Genomic DNA, 21,230 nt, shown 5'->3' with positions numbered 1-21,230 from the left:
AAGAGGGTAACTTACCCTCTTGAGGTGTCAGCTTCCTTGTCTCTGGCAGGCTCAGCCTGGATTAGTTCTGGGCTCTTTTCAGCTATAACCACGAGGCTACATAGTTCACACTGATGTCTTTCAGATTTCTTCGCACATCATGGAACCGATTGCTGGACTTACCATTATTCTAAAAGACCCATGACCTGGGAAAAGGCTAGAATGTTCTGCAGAAAAAATTACACGGATTTAGTTGCCATACAAAACAAAGGGGAGATTGAGTACCTGAACAAGACGCTTCCCTTCAGTCCTAAATACTACTGGATAGGAATCCGGAAGGTAGGAGGGGCATGGACCTGGGTAGGGACCAACAAATCTCTCACCGAAGAAGCGGAGAACTGGGGCCATGGGGAGCCCAACAACAAGAAGAGTAAAGAAGACTGTGTGGAGATCTACATCAAGAGGGCAAAAGACGCAGGGAAATGGAATGACGACGCCTGCCACAAAGCAAAGGCAGCCCTCTGCTACACAGGTAGGAGTGAGCAGACTGCTTCTCTGAGAATGACAGCACTAACCCCATGGAAACCTGGGGGAGCAGAGAAGTTGCCAGGACATTCTGAAATAAGTCCAGTCCTCTAAATAAGCATGAGTCACGTCACTTCTGAGCATTTTTGGTGTGGGAGGCTCATCCCTATACCCAAAATCTATACCCCTGAATCACTTTTACATCAAGATGATAAATATATGTGGAAAGTAAGGAGGAAGAGCTAGACAATCAGTGTTGCTGATAATAAGGCAAGGAAGTGGAAGCAGAGAGATGGAACCAGCCAAGAGCTGAGGCTCATGTCACCTATTTCCTCCTCGTAAAGTAGGCGGCTTGGTGCCATGTTTCCTTCTTGGTCTAATCTTATATAATTCTATATAATGAAACTTTGCAGTGTTTCATTATCTGTGGTATATGAAAACTTCTGTAGAGACCATGATGACAGTTCCAAAGCAATCAGCATTTTTTCCAAGTCATTTTTAACAGTGAAACATAGTTCATTTGGTGTCTTGTAAATTGGACTCTCTAGTAATGTAGCAAGTTCAGATTTTCTAATATCTATTCAGTACTTTCTATAAAGAAAGGGATTGCCAAACATACTTCGGAAACGATTGGGGTCAGGTCATAGTTTAATACACTTACTACCTTAAAATCAAAGAAATTTCAAGAGTTTCAATGTATGTCAGTAAGTTCCCTCAAATGTTATAGAGTATTAGCATTAGTAAATTCATTCTTAAAAAAATGTCTATGGCTGTATCACAAGTATACTACATAAATAAAAATTTTAGCATATGATTTTTATGCAAAAAATGCTATTAATATACAAATAAAGTTTTCCTGTTTATTAAAGTAGTCACAGCCCCAAAGTTATCTATGTTTAAAGAAATGACTAGGAGTACTAAAAGAGTATTCATCTTAATATAATTTCTCACCCCCTTAAAGCTTCTTGTCAACCCTTGTCATGCAGCGGCCATGGACAATGTATGGAAATCATCAATAATTACACCTGCAACTGTGATTTGGGGCACTACGGGCCCCAGTGTCAGTTCGGTAAGCCACTTTTGTTCCTTTGTTTCTTCGTATGTAAAGTATTGTAGTTTATGAAAGTTGGTTGAAGGAAAATGATATTAGCCATTCTGAGAAATGAGAAGTTTTGATCAGTAGGCTATGCTTGCACAATATTGTTACCTTTCCGTAAAGATTTCATAAGTCAGCATGAAGTTTCACTTCACTTCTCAAAAAGTCTTTTTGAGTGTTACAAAGAATATTGCTTTGGGATTAAAGCTGTAAGGATTCCAATAATGAATCAGGCTTGGTAGGAATTCATAATCAAGTAAGCTTACTGGATTCATTAGAACTCTGAAACTGAAAGAAACAATAGCATTTATCATCAGGAGGGTGAGTTACGCAGAAGGTAATCTTGCTTTTTCACGTCATCCTCAAGATCATGACAGGGCAAGGCCAACAAGAAAAGTTCACATCATGATATACAGTATCTGTTGGAAAATATAATAATAAATCCAACGCATTTACTTGGGCTGGCATTTCAGGGGGTACGAGGACAAATCTATTACAGATCCTGACCTTAAAGGATTTACAGTTAACTAGTGTAAATTATACATGCTTATAATTTAATGTGATGGAAAGCCAGATACGCTGGAGTAAACCTGTGGAGACTGAAAGCTGCCTAATGAAGGAATCTGCCCTTTATTTGACAGTGAGAGGCCACTTAGCAACTAAACCCCTTCATTTAGGGCCATTACCGTGGAAGCGGTACATAAGATGGATTGAACAGAAAGAGAGAAGCTGGAGAGCATCATCAGGGGCCTATTGAAGTCAATCAGAGTCACAGTGGTAGGAACAGAAAGGAAAGAATACGTAGATTCAAAGACATGGAGTCTTTGACCTAGTCAACTCACTACTGAAAGAAACTTCACGTCCTTCAATTGGTATTGGTTGAGTTTCAAAACTATGTTTGAAGTATCTGGTGCATAAAATAGAAAATTATAATAAGAAAAAAAAAGCAGGGTTTGCAATGAATAGATAAAGAATTAAAGCCAAAATAACATGTAAATGATCAACCAACTGGAACAGATCTGACTCATTTCAGTCAATCCCTGAGCCATGACTTCTACCAATACTTTACTTTCACTCGATTTCTAAATTTAAAAAAATTCTTATGTCATTGGCATGCCCATTTCACTCCTTTTTGAACATTTTACTCTGTTTTTGTCTTGGTCTCCATCATATCAGTCTTTCCTGATTTTCTTTCTACCTACGATCATTTCTCCTTGGGTTTCTTCATGGTCACTTATCCAAGCTCATACACTTATTGTTATGTCTCATCTTCCATCTTTTGTCCATTGCTCTTCTGACTTTATGTGCCCCCTTTGGTCAAACCTAGCAACTTATGTGGACTCACAAATCTATGTGAACTTTGGACTGACAAATATGTATCCAGCCTGAACTCCAAATATGCTAAGCATAACCTTTGGGATGCCCGAAAGACTGAAAATTCAATTGTCCCCAGCCAGCTTTCCTTTTTGTACTCCTTATCTCAGTGTGTGGTTCCACGATTTATATGGGTACTCTGGTAAAAAACTCTCTCACCTCCCCCTACAGTTATGCAAAGTAACACACTACTCTTTTTTTTAAAAAACACCTTTATTGGAGTATAATCTTAACAATGGTGTGTTAGTTTCTGCTTTATAACAAAGTGAATCAGCTATACATACACATATATCCCCATATTGCCTCCCTCTTGAGCCTCCCTCCCACCCTCCCTATCCCACCTCTCTAGGTGGTCACAAAGCACCGAACTGATCTCCCTGTGCTATGTGGCTGCTTCCCACTAGCTATCGGTTTTACATTTGGTAGTGTATATATGTACATGCCACTCTCTCACTTTGTCCCAGCTTACCCTTCCCCCTCCCCGTGTCCTCAACTCCATTCTCTAGTAGGTCTGCATCTTTATTCCCGCACTGCCCCTAGGTTCTTCATGACCTTTTTTTTTTTTAGATTCCATATATATGTGTTAGCATACGGTATTTGTTTTTCTCTTTCTGACTTACTTCATTCTGTATGACAGACTCTAGGTCCATCCACCCCACTACAAATAACTCAATTTCGTTTCTTTTTATGGCTGAGTAATATTCCATTGTATATATGTGCCACATCTTCTTTATCCAATCATCTGTCGGAGGACACTTAGGTTGCTTCCATGTCCTGGCTATTGTAAATACAGCTGCAGTGAAAATTGTGGTACATGACCCTTTTTGAATTATGGTTTTCTCAGGGTATATGCCCAGTAGTGGGATTGCTGGATCGTATGGTAGTTCTATTTTTAGTTTTTTAAGGAACCTCCATACTGTTCTCCATAGTGGCTGTATCAATTTACATTCCCACCAACAGTGTAAGAGGGTTCCCTTTTCCCCACACCCTCTCCAGAATTTATTGTTTGTAGATTTTTTGATGATGGCCATTCTGACTCGTGTGAGGTGATACCTCATTGTAGTTTTGATTTGTATTTCTCTAATGATTAGTGATGTTGAGCATTCCTTCATGTGCTTGTTGGCAATCTGTGTATCTTCTTTAGAGAAATGTCTGTTTAGGTCTTGTGCCCATTTTCGGATTGGGTTGTTTGTTTTTTTGATATTGAGCTGCATGAACTGCTTGTGAATTTTGGAGATTAATCCTTTGTCAGTTGCTTCATTTGAAAATATTTTCTCCCATTCTGAGGGTTGTCTTTTCGTCTCGTTTATGGTTTCTTTTGCTGTGCAAAAGCTTTGAAGTTTCATTAGGTCTCATTTGTTGATTTTTGTTTTTATTTCCATTTCTCTAGGAGGTGGGTCAAAAAGGATCTTGCTGTGATTTATGTCATAGAGTGTTCTGCATATGTTTTCCTCTAAGAGTTTGATAGTATCTGGTCTTACATTTAGGTCTTTAATCCATTTTGAGTTTACTTTTGTGTATGGTGTTAGGGAGTGTTCTAATTTCATTCTTTTACATGTAGCTGTCCAGTTTTCCCAGCACCACTTATTGAAGAGGCTGTCTTTTCTCCATTGTATATTCTTGCCTCCTTTATCAAAAATAAGGTGACTTGGGCTTCCCTGGTGGCGCAGTGGTTGAGAGTCCGCCTGCCAACACAGGGGACATGGGTTTTTGCCCCAGTCCGGGAGGATCCCACATGCTGCGGAGCGGCTGGGCCCGTGAGCCATGGCCGCTGAGCCTGCGCGTCCGGAGCCTGTGCTCTGCAACGGGAGAGGCCACAACAGTGAGAGGCCCACGTACCGCAAAAAAAAAAAAAAAAAAAAAAAATAAGGTGACCATATGTGCGTCGGTTTATCTCTGGGCTTTCTATCCTGTTCAATTGATCAATATTTCTGTTTTTGTGCCAGTACCATACTGTCTTGGTTACTGTAGCTTTGTAGTATAGTCTGAAGCCTGGGAGCCTGATTCCTCCAGCTCCGTTTTTCTTTCTTAAGATTGCTTTGACTATTTGTGGTCTTTTGTGTTTCCATACAAATTGTGAAATTTTTTGTTCTAGTTCTGTGAAAAATATCATTGGTAGTTTGATAGAGATTGCAATCAATCTGTAGATTGCTTTGGGTAGTATAGTCATTTTCACAACATTGATTCTTCCAATCCAAGAACGTGGTATATCTCTCCATCTGTTTGTATCATCTTTAATTTCTTTCATCAGTGTCTTATAGTTTTCTGCATACAGGTCTTTTGTCTCCTTAGGTAGGTTTATTCCTAGGTATTTTATTGTTTTGTTGCAACGATAAATGGGAGTGTTTCCTTAATTTCACTTTCAGAAATTTCGTCATTAGTGTATAGAAATGCAAGAGATTTCTGTGCATTAATTTTGTATCCTGCTACTTTACCAAATTCATTGATTAGCTCTAGTAGTTTTCTGGTAGCATCTTTAGGATTCTCTATGTATAGTATCATGTCATCTGCAAACAGTGACAGTTTTACTTCTTCTGTCCTGATTTGGATTCCTTTTATTTCTTTTTCTTCTCTGATTGCTGTGGCTAAAACTTCCAAAACAATGTTGAATAATAGTGGTGAGAGTGGGCAACCTTGTCTTGTTCCTGATCTTAGTGGAAATGGCTTCAGTTTATCACCATTGAGGATGATGTTGGCTGTGGGTTTGTCATACATGGCCTTTATTATGTTGAGGTAAGTTCCCTCTATGCCTACTTTCTGGAGGGATTTTATCATAAATGGGTGTTGAATTTTGTCAAAAGCTTTTTCTGCATCTGAGATGCTCATATGTTTTTTATTCTTCAATTTGTTAATATGGTGTATCACATTGATTGATTTGAGTATATTGAAGAATCCTTGCATTCCTGGGATAAGCCCCACTCGATCATGGTGTATGATCTTTTTAATGTGCTATTGGATTCTGTTTGCTAGTATTTTGTTTAGGATTTTTGCATCTATGTTCATCAGTGATATTGGCCTGTAGTTTTCTTTCTTTGTGACATCTTTGTCTGGTTTTGGTATCAGGGTGATTGTGGCCTCATAGAATGAGTTTGGAGTGTTCCTCCCTCTGCTATATTTTGGAAGAGTTTGAGAAGGATAGGTGTTAGCTGTTCTCTAAATGTTTGATAGCATTCGCCTGTGAAGCCATCTGGTCCTGGGCTTTTGTTTGTTGGAAGGTTTTTAATCACAGTTTCAATTTCAGTGCTTGTGACTGGTCTGTTCATATTTTCTATTTCTTCCTGCTTCAGTCTTGGAAGGTTACTACTCATTTTTCTAACTTACTATTTCTCCAATTTGTCTTCTACTTATTAACTCTACATTATTGCCTTCATTATCTTCCTCTTAGATTATTGCAGTTATTTCTGAGCTGAGTTCCACATCTTTAAATTAGCTCCTCTCAAATATATTATTCATACTATAGGCAATCTGATCAATTTTAAATACCAAGTAAACATCACACATACGTGACCATCCACCCTTTAATTTCTACCTACCATTCGTCCTACAGAATAAAATCTAAAGTCCTCAAGGCATAGAGAAATGCTTGATATATAGTAGATACTCATTAAACCAATGAAAAAAGATAAAGGCGTTTTGTCTTAGCTCCTATCTTTCTCCCTAATCTCATCTCACATCATCCCTTGCCTCCTCTTTCCTTTTAGTAACATCAAAATGCTTGTAGTTCTCCACACTTACCATATTGCTTTGTATATCAATCATTGAATTGCTCAGGGCTTTCTTATTTTGCACATGACTAACACACCTGTTTACCTGGAACCATTTCTTTCAGGAAGCTTTCTTTGGATGCCAAGACAGGCTAAGCATCCCTGTTCTGTGTTCCAATAGCTCCATATATTTCTTTCTTATTTATCCCACATTTGTTGAAGTCATCAATTTTCTTGTCTGTATTCCCCAGGAGACTGACAGCAACTTGAGATCAGTCAGCATCTTATTTATCACTGCATCTGTAAGATTGAGACTAGGCACTTGCTTGTGGGCATGAACTGTATGGGACAACATAAGTTACTTTCATTTGGACTTGTACTGTATATGGAAAATATTAAAATTCTTCTAATTTCTTGAATTCATTCTTCATTGAACTCTCAAGAAGAAGTTTAAAATGATGGTTTAAATTTGATAAGGAATAAGACACAAGAGTTGCAATATTTGCCTAAATGATATGGCAGGGCCTAAAATGTGAAGATTGAATTCCAAGTCTTAATTTGATCTATTATGCCACCAATCAGGCGAGGAAGTAGACATACTTTCTGGAGAGGACTGGAAAAATCAAAAGAACTAAAGTTCTGGAACTGAGCTAGAGATGGGGAAGACAGAATCCAGGCTAAAACACTTCCTAAAGCTTTTATCTTCTCCCCTTTTAAAGAAGACCAGTTATGGACACTCAGTCTTTCTCCGAACTTCCTACTTTCAACAGTCTAATATACTCAGGGGCTTTGATGTGACAGTTATTTCCAAACTGAGCTGGTCATTCCCACTTAAACCTATCTACATTTAAAAGCTCTCTCCCCAGGTAATGCCAAAGATAATAAGATTAGTTAATGTTTAATTAAAGCTTCCTATGAGCCAGGCTCTAAGTCCTTGACTTGCATTAAATTATTTAATTCCCACACCAACTTTAGGAAGTCAATACAATTATCATTATCCCTCTTTTAGAGGTAAAGAAGCTAAGCTGGAGGGGTTAAGTCACCGTGCTTAAAGGCACTTGTTTATCAAGTATCAGAGCTAAGATTCAAACCCAGTCATCAGGTCCCTGGAACACTGCCCAGTGTTTTTTTTTTTTCTTATTGAAGTGACTCAGTGTGAGCCTTTGGAGGCCCCAGAGCTGGGTACCATGGCCTGTATTCACCCTTTGGGAAACTTCAGCTTCACATCACAGTGTGCCTTCAACTGCTTTGAGGGAGCAGACATAGTTGGGATTGAAGAAACCACTTGTGGACCATTTGGAAACTGGTCATCTCCAAAGCCAACATGTCGAGGTGAGTAACTAACTGTTCAGACTAGAGAGTTGTCATGGCAATCCTGTGTTTATAGACTGAGCAAATGTAGTAGAGTCTTGCTAAGAAGTCTGTATCCTCTTTTGAAGCATAATTTAACCTAACTTAGATTATACTGTGATGATTTTCAAAGAGGTTATTGTTACTAATTAAAAAGAAAAACCACAAACAAAAAATAACAACCAAATACCTCTGAGACTATGTCACAGAACATATATATAATTTTCAGCAATACAGTGTGGTTATACTGTATATTTTTAAAATTAATTTATTTATGGCTGTGTTGGGTCTTCGTTTCTGTGCGAGGGCTTTCTCTAGTTGTGGCAAGCAGGGGTCACTCTTCATCGGGGTGCACGGGCCTCTCATTATCGCGGCCTCTCTTGTTGTGGAGCACAGGCTCCAGACGCTCAGGCTCAGTAATTGTGGCTCACGGGCCCAGTCGCTCCGTGGCATGTGGGATCTTCCCAGACCAGGGCTCGAACCCGTGTCCCCTGCATTGGCAGGCAGACTCTAAACCACTGCGCCACCAGGGAAGCCCTATACTGCATTTTTATTTTATTTTTATTTTCTCATTGCTATGGCATAAATAATCAGTCTTGCTGAACTGCAGTTGAATTTTTGTTGTTCTCTCCTTTCAATAACACCTATTTTATATGGTGTCCTACTTAACAGCAAGCAATTTCCTTTTTGGGAGTGGGGGGGCTAGAGGTCTTTTTTGATTGTTTTATTTGGTTTATTCTTAAAATCATTTTTTAGATTTCCTCCTCCATGAACTCTCAGGAGAATAGCAAATTCTGTGAAAAACAAAAACACAATCTCTTGATTTTTTTTTTTCATTTGAAATATGGTGTTTTTTGGTTTTTTCTTTTTTACTGTCAAGAAGATTATCCCTTTAGGGGAAAAACTGGTGGTGTCTAAACTTGCGAAGTTTTGGTTACATTTTCTACGTTTATGCTTTTGACTCACTAGTTTAAGTGGCTGAATTCTCAAAAGAACTATCCAAATCATTTTTTGAAATCATAGAACTAATTGACCAACCTGTTGAATTTTATAAAAGTTGAGGGACTTGCTTCACAGAATGGGGATGTTTTTCACAACTCCTTGGGTAGACTTTAGAAGAGGTGAAAGGGTGGAAATTCTCTACATTCATTGATAATGCACCATAAGAGCTCTTGAGGCCAAGGCCACATAGCATGGCACTTCCAGCAGACGGAGAGTTACCAGGGCTGGGGCAGTAATCTGAAAGAGCCAGCCCTCCCCTCCTTTCCCCAATGCTCCCCTGCCCACCCAGGGCTTTCTGTGTTCTCCTGGCTTCACCTCTGACTCACCACTCTCCATTATTCTCAAGAAAATAAACTCTGGAAGCATCATCAGAAGTAATTTCTAGAAATTAGAAATGTTAGATTCATGTCAATGGTTCCACAGTTGAGTTAGGCAGTTTGCCTAAAAACTATTTGTCATGGGAGGGTCTCTGCTTAGAAATACTGATTTTTTCTTTTTCACTGAAGTGATTCAGTGTGAGCCTCTAACAGCACCCGATTTTGGAACCATGGACTGTAGTCACCTCCTGGTCGACTTTGGCTTTACCTCCACGTGTACCTTCAGCTGCTCAGAAGGAGCTGAGTTAATTGGGGAAAAGAAAACTGTTTGTGGATCATCTGGAAATTGGTCCAGCCCTAGTCCAGTATGTCAAAGTAAGTTTGCCCCAATATATTAAAGACTTAAAGAGGTAGCTTATTGACAAGTAGATGGTGGGGAAAGATAGATTAAACTTTTAAGTTTATTTTGCTAAATGTATGTCGCTTAAAAAAAATTTGTACACATTAATTTACCATAAATTAGCTGCTCTTGCTTCTTTCTTCAATGACAGTGATTTCCCCTTTTTTTTTTTAGCCAATTCTCAACTCCTCCTATCTTAGCCCTTAACATCTAAACTCACTGTCTATACTGACTTATTTCTTATCCATTTTTCGATTCCACTACAATCTCACTTCTCTGTTAGTCTACTAAAATGTCTCTACAAAAGTCGCCAATGACCACTTAATTCCCAAAGTAATGGATACTTTTCAATTATCACTAATCTGATGCCTCCCAAATCTGTCTGTGCATAAGAGGATGTGTCTTCCTCATCTCTATATATCCTCCACCTGACACAGCACCTGGCAATAGATGCTCAATTAATCCACGTTAAATTAGCATGTGAAAGAATAGCTACCCATGTTTGCTCCGGAGACTATCTATACCAATGACAGAAGTCTTTAAATGGTAGGATTTGTAGAAGCTGATCTCTCTGTGGCTCGGGGCCAGGAAGTGGGGTAGGGAACTGGGGACATGGCATGGGGTCTTTAGGGGAGGATTGTACATCAGGCTTATGGGGCATTTCCTTTTAAGGCTGGACTAGTGTCTGTTTCCTCATCCTCATGCAGTTCATAGGTGTGCTCTGTTTGGATCCTCTGGGAACTTGCACCTCCTTTCCACTATACATTTGGGTGTGGGGATGGAAGCACCTTGAAAGGGTTCATCAAAGTAATATGAAGAATAAGGGACAGTCAGATGCTGTGCCAATATGCAAAAGTAAGTTTCTTCAATTGGTGGTATCAGAAGAGAGGTTTTTTTCATATCAGTATTTTTTCAGTAAAGGTCCCCACATGAACTTAGTTCATACTTATAAGAGGATATATAGATGTATCCTTTTACTTATTTGTGAGGGAAATGGTAGGACTACATCTTTTTGTGTGTGTGTGTGTGTGGTATGCGGGCCTCTCATTGCTGTGGCTCTCCCATTGCGGAGCACAGGCTCCGGACACGCAGGCTCAGCGGCCATGGCCCACAGGCCCAGCCACTCCGCAGCACGTGGGATCCTCCCGGACCGGGGTACGAACCCACGTCCCCTGCATCGGCAGGCGGACTCTCAACCACGTGCCACCAGGGAAGCCCAGGACTACATCATTTGAAAGACACATTAGTGCAGGTCCTTGGCATGTAACAGCATGTGCATATGTTTGCACAGCTGCTTCAAAGCATTAATAGATTCCTTTTTTTCTTTAACATCTTTATTGGAGTATAATTGCTTTACAATGGTGTGTTAGTTTCTGCTTTATAAAAAAGTGAATCAGCTATACATATACGTATATCCCCTTTGCAGCTCTATTTACAATAGCCAGGACAGAGAACAGATTCCTTTTATTGATAAGTTGCCTGGTTTAGGTCACTGGCTTTTATGTTTCCTGAAGTTGTACTTAACTTTTTAGCTCTTCTCTGTGTTTGAGTCCCAACCATTGAACAAGGCCATGGAGCTAAATACAATGATGACCACTTTTTGCCAAAATATTTAGGTACATCTCCCAGGAATTCCATGAATCACAAATCTGTGGGTTGAGATTCTATAGGCGTTGAGCTAGAAAAGTTGGTCTAGTCTTTTCTCTGCTATAGACTCATCATGGGCTTTCCCATACTGATTTCCTCATCTGTCAAATAGCATCAAATGGACAATTATTAGAAGATGTAACAAGGAAGAAAGTTTAATGTCATGAGAAGGCACTAAGGAAATAATGCTTGTGGCCTCATGCTACATGCCTTACTAATTTCTCTTGCAGAAGTGGACAGGAATTTCTCAAGAATCAAGGAGGGTGACTATAACCCCCTCTTCATTCCGGTGGCAGTCATGGTTACCACATTCTCTGGGTTGGCATTTATCATTTGGCTGGCAAGGAGATTAAAAAAAGGTATGTGAGTTTACCTTCATACAAAAATAATACAACTTTAAAGTGGAAAAAAACATAGAAACCCACAGGAAATTAAGTATGAGAGCCTCAGCTAAAGCAGGATACCAAGCTCTGGGTTCTATAGACATCAGTCCCTGGAGATGTGTGAAGCAGCCCAGAACACACTTTCATCAAAACAAGTTGGCTGATTTTTGCTTTTCATTCTGACAAATCTTCTAAAAATGCCTACTGTCTTCAAGGTACCTTGCTAACACCCTTGCTAGGGTGTTAACAGACAAATAAGAAATTGTAATTGTTCTTTGCTATTATTTAATTCTAAAAAAAAAAAAAAGGGATATGTGATCTTGTCCTATAAGAGCCTACATGGTTTTGATTTCAGTGCAATTCCACTAGGAAGTGAATCTAATGTCCCATAAAGTTTTCAAAGCACTTCTCCCAAATACCTAGCCTTGTCAAGAGTCAGATGATACCTGTCTGGTTCCTGACATGTGGGAGTTGTATTGTCCCTTAGGGAAATCCCCACATTTTCTCCCCAGTGTCTATTCACCAAGGTTACAGCTTTAACCAAATGTACCCCATACTCATGCTTTCCATCCACTCTGGACTAGAGAAGAAGGGGAATTAAGGAGGGCTGCCTCAAGAAACTAGTATCTGCTGCTTGGAATAGTAGATGAAACACCACTGGAGAAGAACAACAGCATCACTGCCCTCACCTCCTTCCTGAGTGTGTCCAAACCCTCAAGCGGGACAAACCTGCCAGTTACAGGCCCACAGTCAGGCAGGCCTTGGGTATGTGCTGCCACATTTGGCCAAAGTCATCAGACAGAAACATTCAAGATTATGACATGTATGGATATTAGGCAGCTTTAAAGATAACCTTGCTTCAAGTTCAGGGGCCATCAATGACCTCAAAACAACTGCTCTGTGTTGCCTCTGTGGGGCCATTGTAATTTCAGTTCCATCAAATTAATTAGTATGTATTCTATTCCATGAATGGTATGTAAAGGCTGCCCCACCACCCATTCTTACTGGCAATTGCCGGAATATTATCTACCAATCCCTAATGGTCTTCTGCTATGACCTGATCTTTCGGTCCAAATTTAAGACTAAGGGTACTAGATTAGCTTTATAACTCCAGAAACACAATGGACGGGGGTGTTATTGATGTGCAAGAACTTCAGTAACTGTAAAGTAAGAGCCCTGAGCAGTTAAAATGTCTCTGCTCCTGCTCTTGGAACTTCTGCTAAGATTAGATCCCATTGTCTTAGAGTACTATGCTATTTACTTAAATATGGCAGTAAGGCAAAAAAAGAATGAGATTTTTCTCCCACCGTTGATCGTCCTTTCCATTGAGACTTAAAGACTGCCCCCAATCATTCTTTCTTTCCTCCTGCCTTGAGTGACCTTGGCAGAAGTGAGGGGGTGGAGAATAGAGTGGGTAATTTACACTCCACCCTCTGGGATAAGAGGGCTATTATCTAAGTAACCATTAAGGACTTTGGGGCTGGGAGTCACCTTAGTAAGGAGATATTCCCAAATTCCAAAATCTTTTAATAAATGTTAGTAGAATAAAAAGCATAGAATTGAAGTCATGTGTATTTAGTGGTGGGGTGCAGGAGGTGGGATGCTGCCTAAGGCTGTACTATAAGCAGTGGTGAGAAAAGCAGTGGGGTTGTTTTGCAATTTTTTTTACCTTGGAGTCATTTCTGTACAAGATCTCAAACTGATAACTTGAAAACTGCATGCCCCTACTTGGGGAATCAGTGTGGGGCAAACAGGAAACAGAAAACGGGCAGTTAGGCTAGTTACAATTATGCCAACAAAGAGCACAAGAGAACAGAAGCCCCAAAAGATCACTGACTTTGTAGGAAAGTCAGGGTATCTTTAATCTCACACTAAATAGTCTTCATTTGTGAAACATCTTCTGATAGCTCCAACTTTCAAGTGACTTTGCCTTCTAAAACTTTTAGTTGTAAGTTAGTTCTTTGAAACACGAAGAATATTTTTCCTATAGAGACAATTATTAGAAATGATGGATAGGTTCCCAGGCTAAACCCCTAGAGCTTTTCTAATACAATAAATCTGCATGTATACAGTATTCATCAATCCGATAATTTTATAGGCTTTTGGTGTTCCAAAAGCTGGAAAAAGGGGACAAGCAAATATTTAGAGCACAGAAGCCAATGAAATGACCAGACTCTTGACCCTTGTCCTGTCCTCAGATGGATCTTCTGAACCTGTACTTTGGTCCCTGCCCCAGTTGTCTTAATACCCAGACTTCAGCTCCTTTTTTCGGAGAAAAGAATAAGGGTGGGCTCCAGACACATGCTTCCCTGTGCATGGGCTTGTCTAGAAATATTTTTTTTCTCCTAGCACCATCATTCTCTGATTGGGCATCATTACTGGCCCTGTTCAGTAAATGAGGAAACTGAAGCAATGATGTTTTAGGCCAAATCTCTAAAATTCCATATCAGCAGTGGCCGGAGTCAGAGATCAGACTCCCATCCAGATATGCTCCCTAAAACCACTGGTCTTCAGATTAATAAGGCTCTATTTTTTGACCCACAGAAGAATTGTTTACCTGAACCAACACACAGGGTGAGAACAGGGCACAAAACTGAACACGGGCCCCTTAGTTCCCTTTTTCTTGAAAAAGAAACTTTCTCAATAGGAACAGATTCTTGCTCATGTATGTGTTTCATTGTTCCTAAAACAAAAATATATTCATATGAAAATGAATGGAACCTGAAATTCATTCAGATTTAATTCTCCCTGCTCAAGTGCTTTTGGCTCATGTCACCAGCTGGCTAAATTTTGGAAGAAAAAATTAAAGTAGTAATTTCTAACATTTTAAAGGTTTAAAACAAGAATTGAGCACTGTCTATGCTCTAGGCCCTGGCCTAAATACTTTGAATACATTTTATCAACTCAGTGAGGAAAATATAATTATCATGACCCTTTCACAGATGAAGAAATGGTAGCTTAGAGAGAATAAGTAGCTATTCAAAGACACACTACAGTTGGCAAAAAAGGACCTGGACCCAGACTGGATGATCTAGAGCTCTAGTTTATAGACACAGAAATATATTGCCTCCCAGGGATTTTTTTTCTCCTCAAAAAGCATTTTTTGCTTTTATTTCCTCTGGAGCCTAGCCCTGAAGTTCATTCATCTACTTATTTATAGTCTGCTTTTTTCAAAAAGAATGTAAGAGAGTTTACCAAATGCATTCAACACAGCAAATTAAAATTAGTTTGAAAGTAAGAAAAATAAGGCCCAAATTTAGAATACCAAAAATAAGTCAGAGCCAGGGGTAAAGTTAGGATAGAAGAGGGTTTCAGATCTGGCTGAGTTTCCTTGTAGCCAGTCAAAGAAGGAAACATAACCAGTGATGATACTCACTGTGTTTGTAAAATAAGAATACAGTGGTTACCCAGATGAGGCATGTAGCTCCTACCACTGAGACCTGAGTGTAATTTCTCTTGTGGATTTTCACAGAGAAGATGGCGTGAAGTGTAATGACACATATTCTTACAGTATTAGCAGCTGAATCTCTTAGGGAAGAATCTGCAGGTAGGATGAGATGGCAGATCGGGATGTGTAAATACAAGAATGGGTACATGGGGCCTTATCATCGGATAGCTCGGGCTGGACTTCTGTCTTTATGAGCAGCACAGTGGATGAAACGGTGCTCTGAGAAGCATCTACATGAATGAGTCTGTTCTACCACTGTTCGAATTAGAACATTAAGATAGTACCTCAAATCCCCTTAGACACCATGCGGTCCACCTAACAAATACAAAGTACACTTCAAGAAACAGTTTTGAGAGAGGGAATCTCCCTTCTCTCTAAGTATAAAAAAATTGAAATTGTCTCCTTTTTCTGATGCCATTTTTCTCTCCTATTTTTAGGCAAAAAGTCTCGGAGAAGGTAAGTTTTATCAGCAAGAAGTTTCGATATCTGTTGATGTCTTCTCTACCCTCTGCTTACAGGGGGTAAGTATTAAGTATCTTAATACTTCCTGTTATAGCTAGACACATTAGCTCCTTATTAGTTATTTACATGGGGTCTCATCCAAATGAAATTTCCAGATAAAGTAATAAGTCTACTAACCTTCCTTAAAAGCTGTCAGGTTTTTTTAGTGCTAGAGGAGCTGAATGAATGAATGAACAAGTAATGCCCTATTAAGAAGGGGTAGTTTATGTAAAGACAGTTCTTTCTGATTGCTTCTGAATTTTCTTTGAGGATTGGAAGCATTATGGTTTATTTCTTCTTATTCTGGCTGAACATGGGGGGCAAGGCTAAATACAGTATTCAGGAAACATTCAAGTCAACAAGGATTTATTGAAAAACTAATGAATCCCAGGCTCTACGAAAAAGGTATAATTCCAGACACCAGGACCTCAGCACCTAGCACAAGATGGCAAATGACCTCTGATAGGCATTGACCTTCAGAAATGCGGGAAAGGTGAGGAGCCTGAATTCTACTTGCAGCTTCCCCCAAAGAGGGGGAAGTTTTTTCGCTTGGTCTTGAACCTCAGATTTCTTCAGTTGCAGAAACACATACATGTGAAAATACAAGGCCTACCGGGCAGAAATGAAGATAGCAAAACACTTCTCAGTTTCAGGGTTTAGTGACTTGCTTTGAAATATTAAGAAGGAAAGTATAAGTCAAGCGAACGATGGAGATGAGACTTTGGTGACAGACTACCCAGCTAGACAACTGGGTACCTTTCCAAATGCTGGAGGAAATGAAGCAAGATGGTGCCTGAGGAGGTTGGTTTCTTGTTCAGACAACCATCCTACCAACCACAGATTGTTACTGACAAGTCCTTAGTAGTTTAGTGAGCTGTAGTTTAAAGTACAAAAGAAAAACTGGAGAGACAGAAGGCAACAGAGGACAATTATAAAGTAACTTATAAGCCATATGAAGGAGTATAGACTTAATCTTGAGGTCTTTGGGGTATTAGTAACAGGGGTTGAAGCAGGTGAATGTCATGCTGAAATTTGCATCTTGGGAGGATCACTCTGCATAAAAGTATGCAAACATGGGAGATGAATGACTCTGGGGGCAAAGAACTGTTTTGGAGGTATTTGAAGTTACTAGCTTAAAGCCGATGATGTCTGTCTAGGGCAATAGCAATGAGGATGAGTTCATGAGATAACTGGTGGTAGAATCAACTGAATATGATTATTAATTGGCTAAGAGAGAGGGAGAAGAATCAAGTAAGTTGCCATGGTTCTGATGTAGGAACTGGTAGATGGTTACCATCTCTACTGTATTATTTACTGAGAAGGGAACACGAAAGAATGAGAAGTTTTGGAGGTGGCAGTCATGGGTTCAGTTTTGTACCTGTTAAAATTTAGGTGTCTGTGGCTCAACCATAATCTGTTGATTCTGTCTGTAGCAAAAGGGCTACCTTGGGGCAGAAGAAATGGATTTGGAGGTTCTCACATTATAGGAGGTAATTGTATCTCAGGAGCAGGTACAATCACCCAGGGAGTATGTGCAGGGTGAGAATGGAAGAGGATGTGGGAGAGAGGGTAGGAGCCAAAGGAAGGTCAATATCAAAGAAGTCAGCTAAGGTAAAGGTGAATGGGAAGATGTTCCCAGAGATGTAGAAGGAAAATGAGGAGAGTACGGGGTCATGATCCTAAGGAAAAAGGGAAATGGAAACTATTTCAAATACTGCCACGATCCACTGGATATAATAAGGGTATCAGTAGGGAAATTGTTTTCAATGCTGAGGTCATGACAGAAGTCCTGTAGCCAGGGGTTGAGGAAGCAGTGGGGAGGAGAACACAGAGGCAGAACGTATACATTATCTTTTTCATAAAACTTGGCTGGAAGGAGATGAAAGAGTCAGGAGGGGTAACTGGATGAGGACATAGGGTCAGTGAAGTTTCTTTTATTCTATGTTCTTTTATTGCCCTATCTTCCATTAGATAGTGTAGATGGGGTCCCTGACTCTTCTCTAGGCTGAACTCCCTATCTCTGTGGGCAGGAAATCCACAAGATATAAAGATTTCTTTCATGCTCACACCCACTGAGTGAAAGTCTTTTCTGGCACAATCTACCCAGAGCTGTGTTCTGGCCACAGGAACCACCTGTGTTTTAATTGCCACTAGATGGAAGCAGATCAATTTTTCAGATGTCCTTGGGCAACAGGAAGAGATGCTGGCAGGAAGAGCATTAGGATTAAGTACCATATTAAGCTAATTGCCATATTAAGTTTAATGGTTCACTGATTTTTACAATGAACCAATCAATAGCTGTTTATTAACACCTTTTTGTTGGGAAAATGTTAAGCTTGACTGAGACACCAAGAGAAGTAAATCCTTGTGCCAGACCTCAGGGAGATTATTATCTAGTTGGGAAGTTAAGACAGAAATATAGAAAAAACACTTCAGAAAAATAAAGGCAGAATATGATAATGGTCAATGAGTTCTGTACTGAAGTCCAGACTGCTTCAGAAGATGTTTGGTGACCGCAGAAAACCTTACAAAGAAGATGGAACCTGGGTTGGTTTTTTAAGGATGGGCAGGATTTAGGTGTATGGACAGAAGCAGGGAAGGCAGTCTGGAAGAGGGAAATGATGTAAATGGTATGGTACTGGGACTCTGAAAACATTCAGGGGCCAGTTAGTAGAACTACCTAAAGCCCATGGTGTATTGAGGAGCTGTGAACAGAAGTTGGAAGGGAAGCCTTGCCCCATCAACACAGGTTTTGCACACTTCACCAGACATTCTAGAAGGACGTGGCAAAGAAGAATTATTTGCCCAGCTGCCTTGGGATACTTCAAATTTATTGGCCAAAGTGACCATAGAATCATAGAATTTTAGTTCTGGAACGGACCTTGGCATTCAAACTCTCTTGATAATTGAGCTAATTAAATAACTTTCCTATAGTGCCTGAGCTAGTGACAGAGTTAGTTACAATAGTAACAAACATTTATCAAACATTAATTCCATGCCGTGCACTGTTCTGAGTGTCTTGCACGTCTTAAATCATTAAAGATTGCCTACAAGCCTGTGGACGTAGGTACTATTAATATTTCCATTGGAAGGTGAAGGAACGATGAACTTAATTAACCACCTGAGGTCACTGAATAAATGGCAAAGCTGAGATTTGCATCCATCTAGATCCAAAGATCATGTTCTTAACGTTTATGCTTCTAGAACCCAGGTTGAAGGTGTAAGTCACAGATACCCTCCTCCTCCAGTATTGTAATTTTTTTGCACTGAAACCATTGTGTGGTGGCACTGAGGAAGGGTGGAGTGGAAGAAGTAGGGTGTGTTTCTAAAACGAGCCAAAGGTAAAATGAACACTCTCACACTCAACACCATGTATCAGTTTTTTTTAAGCCCTTGAGCTAACACTCATAGTCCTTTGTGCTGATTCCTATTAGCATTTGGTTGGCGAATAACTGACTCCTAGTGCATTTGTGGTTTCAATTCTTGCTGGGTTATTTTGACTCTTCTGCAAACTGGTTCTGTTTATCACCTCATTTGGTTTCTAGAGTCTAAATTCTGCCTGGGTAGAAGCTACACCCAAGATACACAGGAAGATACAATGCCAACCTCAGAGAGGAGGTTTATATGAAATTTTGTTTTCAGAAACATTTTTATCTCGGTAATTGGCAAGCACGCTTGCAGCTGCTGAACTGTGGTTTACCCTGGCAGTTCACCATGACAGCAGAGTGTCAGAATCTGGTTCTCCCTTTGAAAGGTGTTATTCAGACATACCCTACTTGGTTCTCCCTTGTTCTCTCCAAGAATGAATTGTTTTACACACACAAGTGTCATTTTTCTTTTCACAAAACTAAATTTGTCATCATCTCCTTAAATCATATCCCACCAGAATCAGGCGTGCAGAACCTAGTACCGTACCTTTCACGAGTTTTGATGTTCTCTAATTTCTCTTTCCATTTAAATACGTCTTATTTTACTTTTCTGACTTTCCACTGTTCAAAATCTATCAAAATGCCCTTCATATTTATTAGATCTGAAGACAAAGCCTGTACCGCCAAAATTTCTCTCAGTGTGTTCTGAGGACTAGCCACTTAAGCACTACCAGGGAGCTTGTTAGAAATGCAGAATCTCAGGCCCACCCAGACCTGAATCAGGGTCTGTGTTTCAACACCGTGTCTAGGTGGTAAGCACCTGAAAGGGTGAGAAGCGTTGCTTTAGGCTTTTCTTCTCATTCCTGTGCCTTAGTGAATGTCCTGCATCTTGTAACTCATCTGAAAGAGTTCCTTTACTCTTCTGACCTTTAGTGACCATTTACCTTTACTACCAACACTTAAATTTTTGCAATTTTTAGGCTCCTGAGTTTAATTTATTTTCTCTTGTTTATCATTCAGCATGGATGAGCCGTATTAAACAACCTGCTGTGAAAGAAAATTCTTGGGAAACTGAAGTGTCACTGGATCCTTCGAATCCCCCTCCATGCAAAGTTTTGCCTGGTGGCATCTTCTACACTGAAGATGAAGTGTGTCTATTTCAGTACATCTGAAAAGTTTTCAATACGACCAGCTGCTCCTTCTGTTTCCATTTTGCCCCATCACCCCTACCCCCGCAAGTTTCAGTGTGCAGTTGTGGGTTTTATAGCTCAGTATTTTATTCTTTTTTCCATGGACAAACAAGACCATGGGAAAAGGATTACTGTGGAACATAAATATGCCAATTTCACTCTCTTTCTCAACTCTGGCTTCCAGCTTCAATTCTGAGCTGTACCTGATGACATATACTTTGAAATATAGCGAAAATTTGATACATATGCAACTACAGGCTCAGTTTTGTTACAGATCACATTTTACCTCCCCAGCCCTCCAGTGTACTGTGGAGACATATTCCTATAGAAAGTTTATAAAATTGATGTTACCCTTGCTTTCCAGCTCCAGCAGAGTAATGGGGATCTGCTCCAACTAGGAAAAGTCCTGTTTGCACTGCAGCCCCAGCTTCTATAAATGGTAGGCCATCCTATTTAACTGCCCCAGGCTCCCACCTTCTTCAGCCATCTCCCCTTCTCAGTTGCCTGACTTCCACACGGAGCAGCTCATGACCACCAAGCAAAACGAGAGATGAGAAAGATAGCCTGCACTGTTGGGTTTTTCTTTTTGGATTTGGGTTTTAATGTCGCGTTTTTGTTATTGCGGGTCCTTCCTCACCCCCAAATCCTCTTACGTATCCACCTAGATTCTATCTACTCTTTATGATTCATCTCGGGCATCCCCCACCCTTACCACTGTTTTCATAACAAGTCCTTAACTAGTCCAACCTGTGACAAACTCCCCTTCCTGGCGTCCTACTGCGAGCTTAGTCAGTAACATGCAATTTTGCACTTAAATACAGTTTTTTAAAAAAATGTTACCTAGTTTGTTAGTTTTTATTTATTTATTTTGAGGTCCGCGGGCCTCTTACCGTTGCGGCCTCTCTCGTTGCGGAGCATAGGCTCCGGATGCGCAAGCTCCGGACGC

The 21,230-nt window shown here is 40.0% G+C and overlaps 1 protein-coding gene across 1 annotated transcript in view; it reads left to right on the top strand.

The window, feature by feature from the left end:
* The window catches only part of SELL (selectin L), a 23,334-nt gene extending 2,224 nt beyond the window's left edge, over positions 1-21,110 (top strand). The window contains exons 3-9 of the mRNA XM_032649622.1: positions 125-511; positions 1,466-1,573; positions 7,825-8,010; positions 9,537-9,722; positions 11,625-11,753; positions 15,663-15,681; positions 20,115-21,110. Of these exons, the coding sequence (XP_032505513.1) occupies positions 125-511; positions 1,466-1,573; positions 7,825-8,010; positions 9,537-9,722; positions 11,625-11,753; positions 15,663-15,681; positions 20,115-20,133 (1,034 nt within the window). The 3' untranslated portion in view covers positions 20,134-21,110. The remainder of the gene's footprint in view (positions 1-124; positions 512-1,465; positions 1,574-7,824; positions 8,011-9,536; positions 9,723-11,624; positions 11,754-15,662; positions 15,682-20,114) is intronic.
* The last annotated feature ends 120 nt before the right edge of the window (positions 21,111-21,230 follow it).

The sequence above is a fragment of the Phocoena sinus genome, chromosome 1 (genome assembly GCF_008692025.1).
Source record: "Phocoena sinus isolate mPhoSin1 chromosome 1, mPhoSin1.pri, whole genome shotgun sequence".
Lineage (NCBI taxonomy): Eukaryota > Metazoa > Chordata > Mammalia > Artiodactyla > Phocoenidae > Phocoena > Phocoena sinus.
Note: the sequence above shows the minus strand (reverse complement) of the source record. Positions and strands in the feature narration are given on the sequence as shown.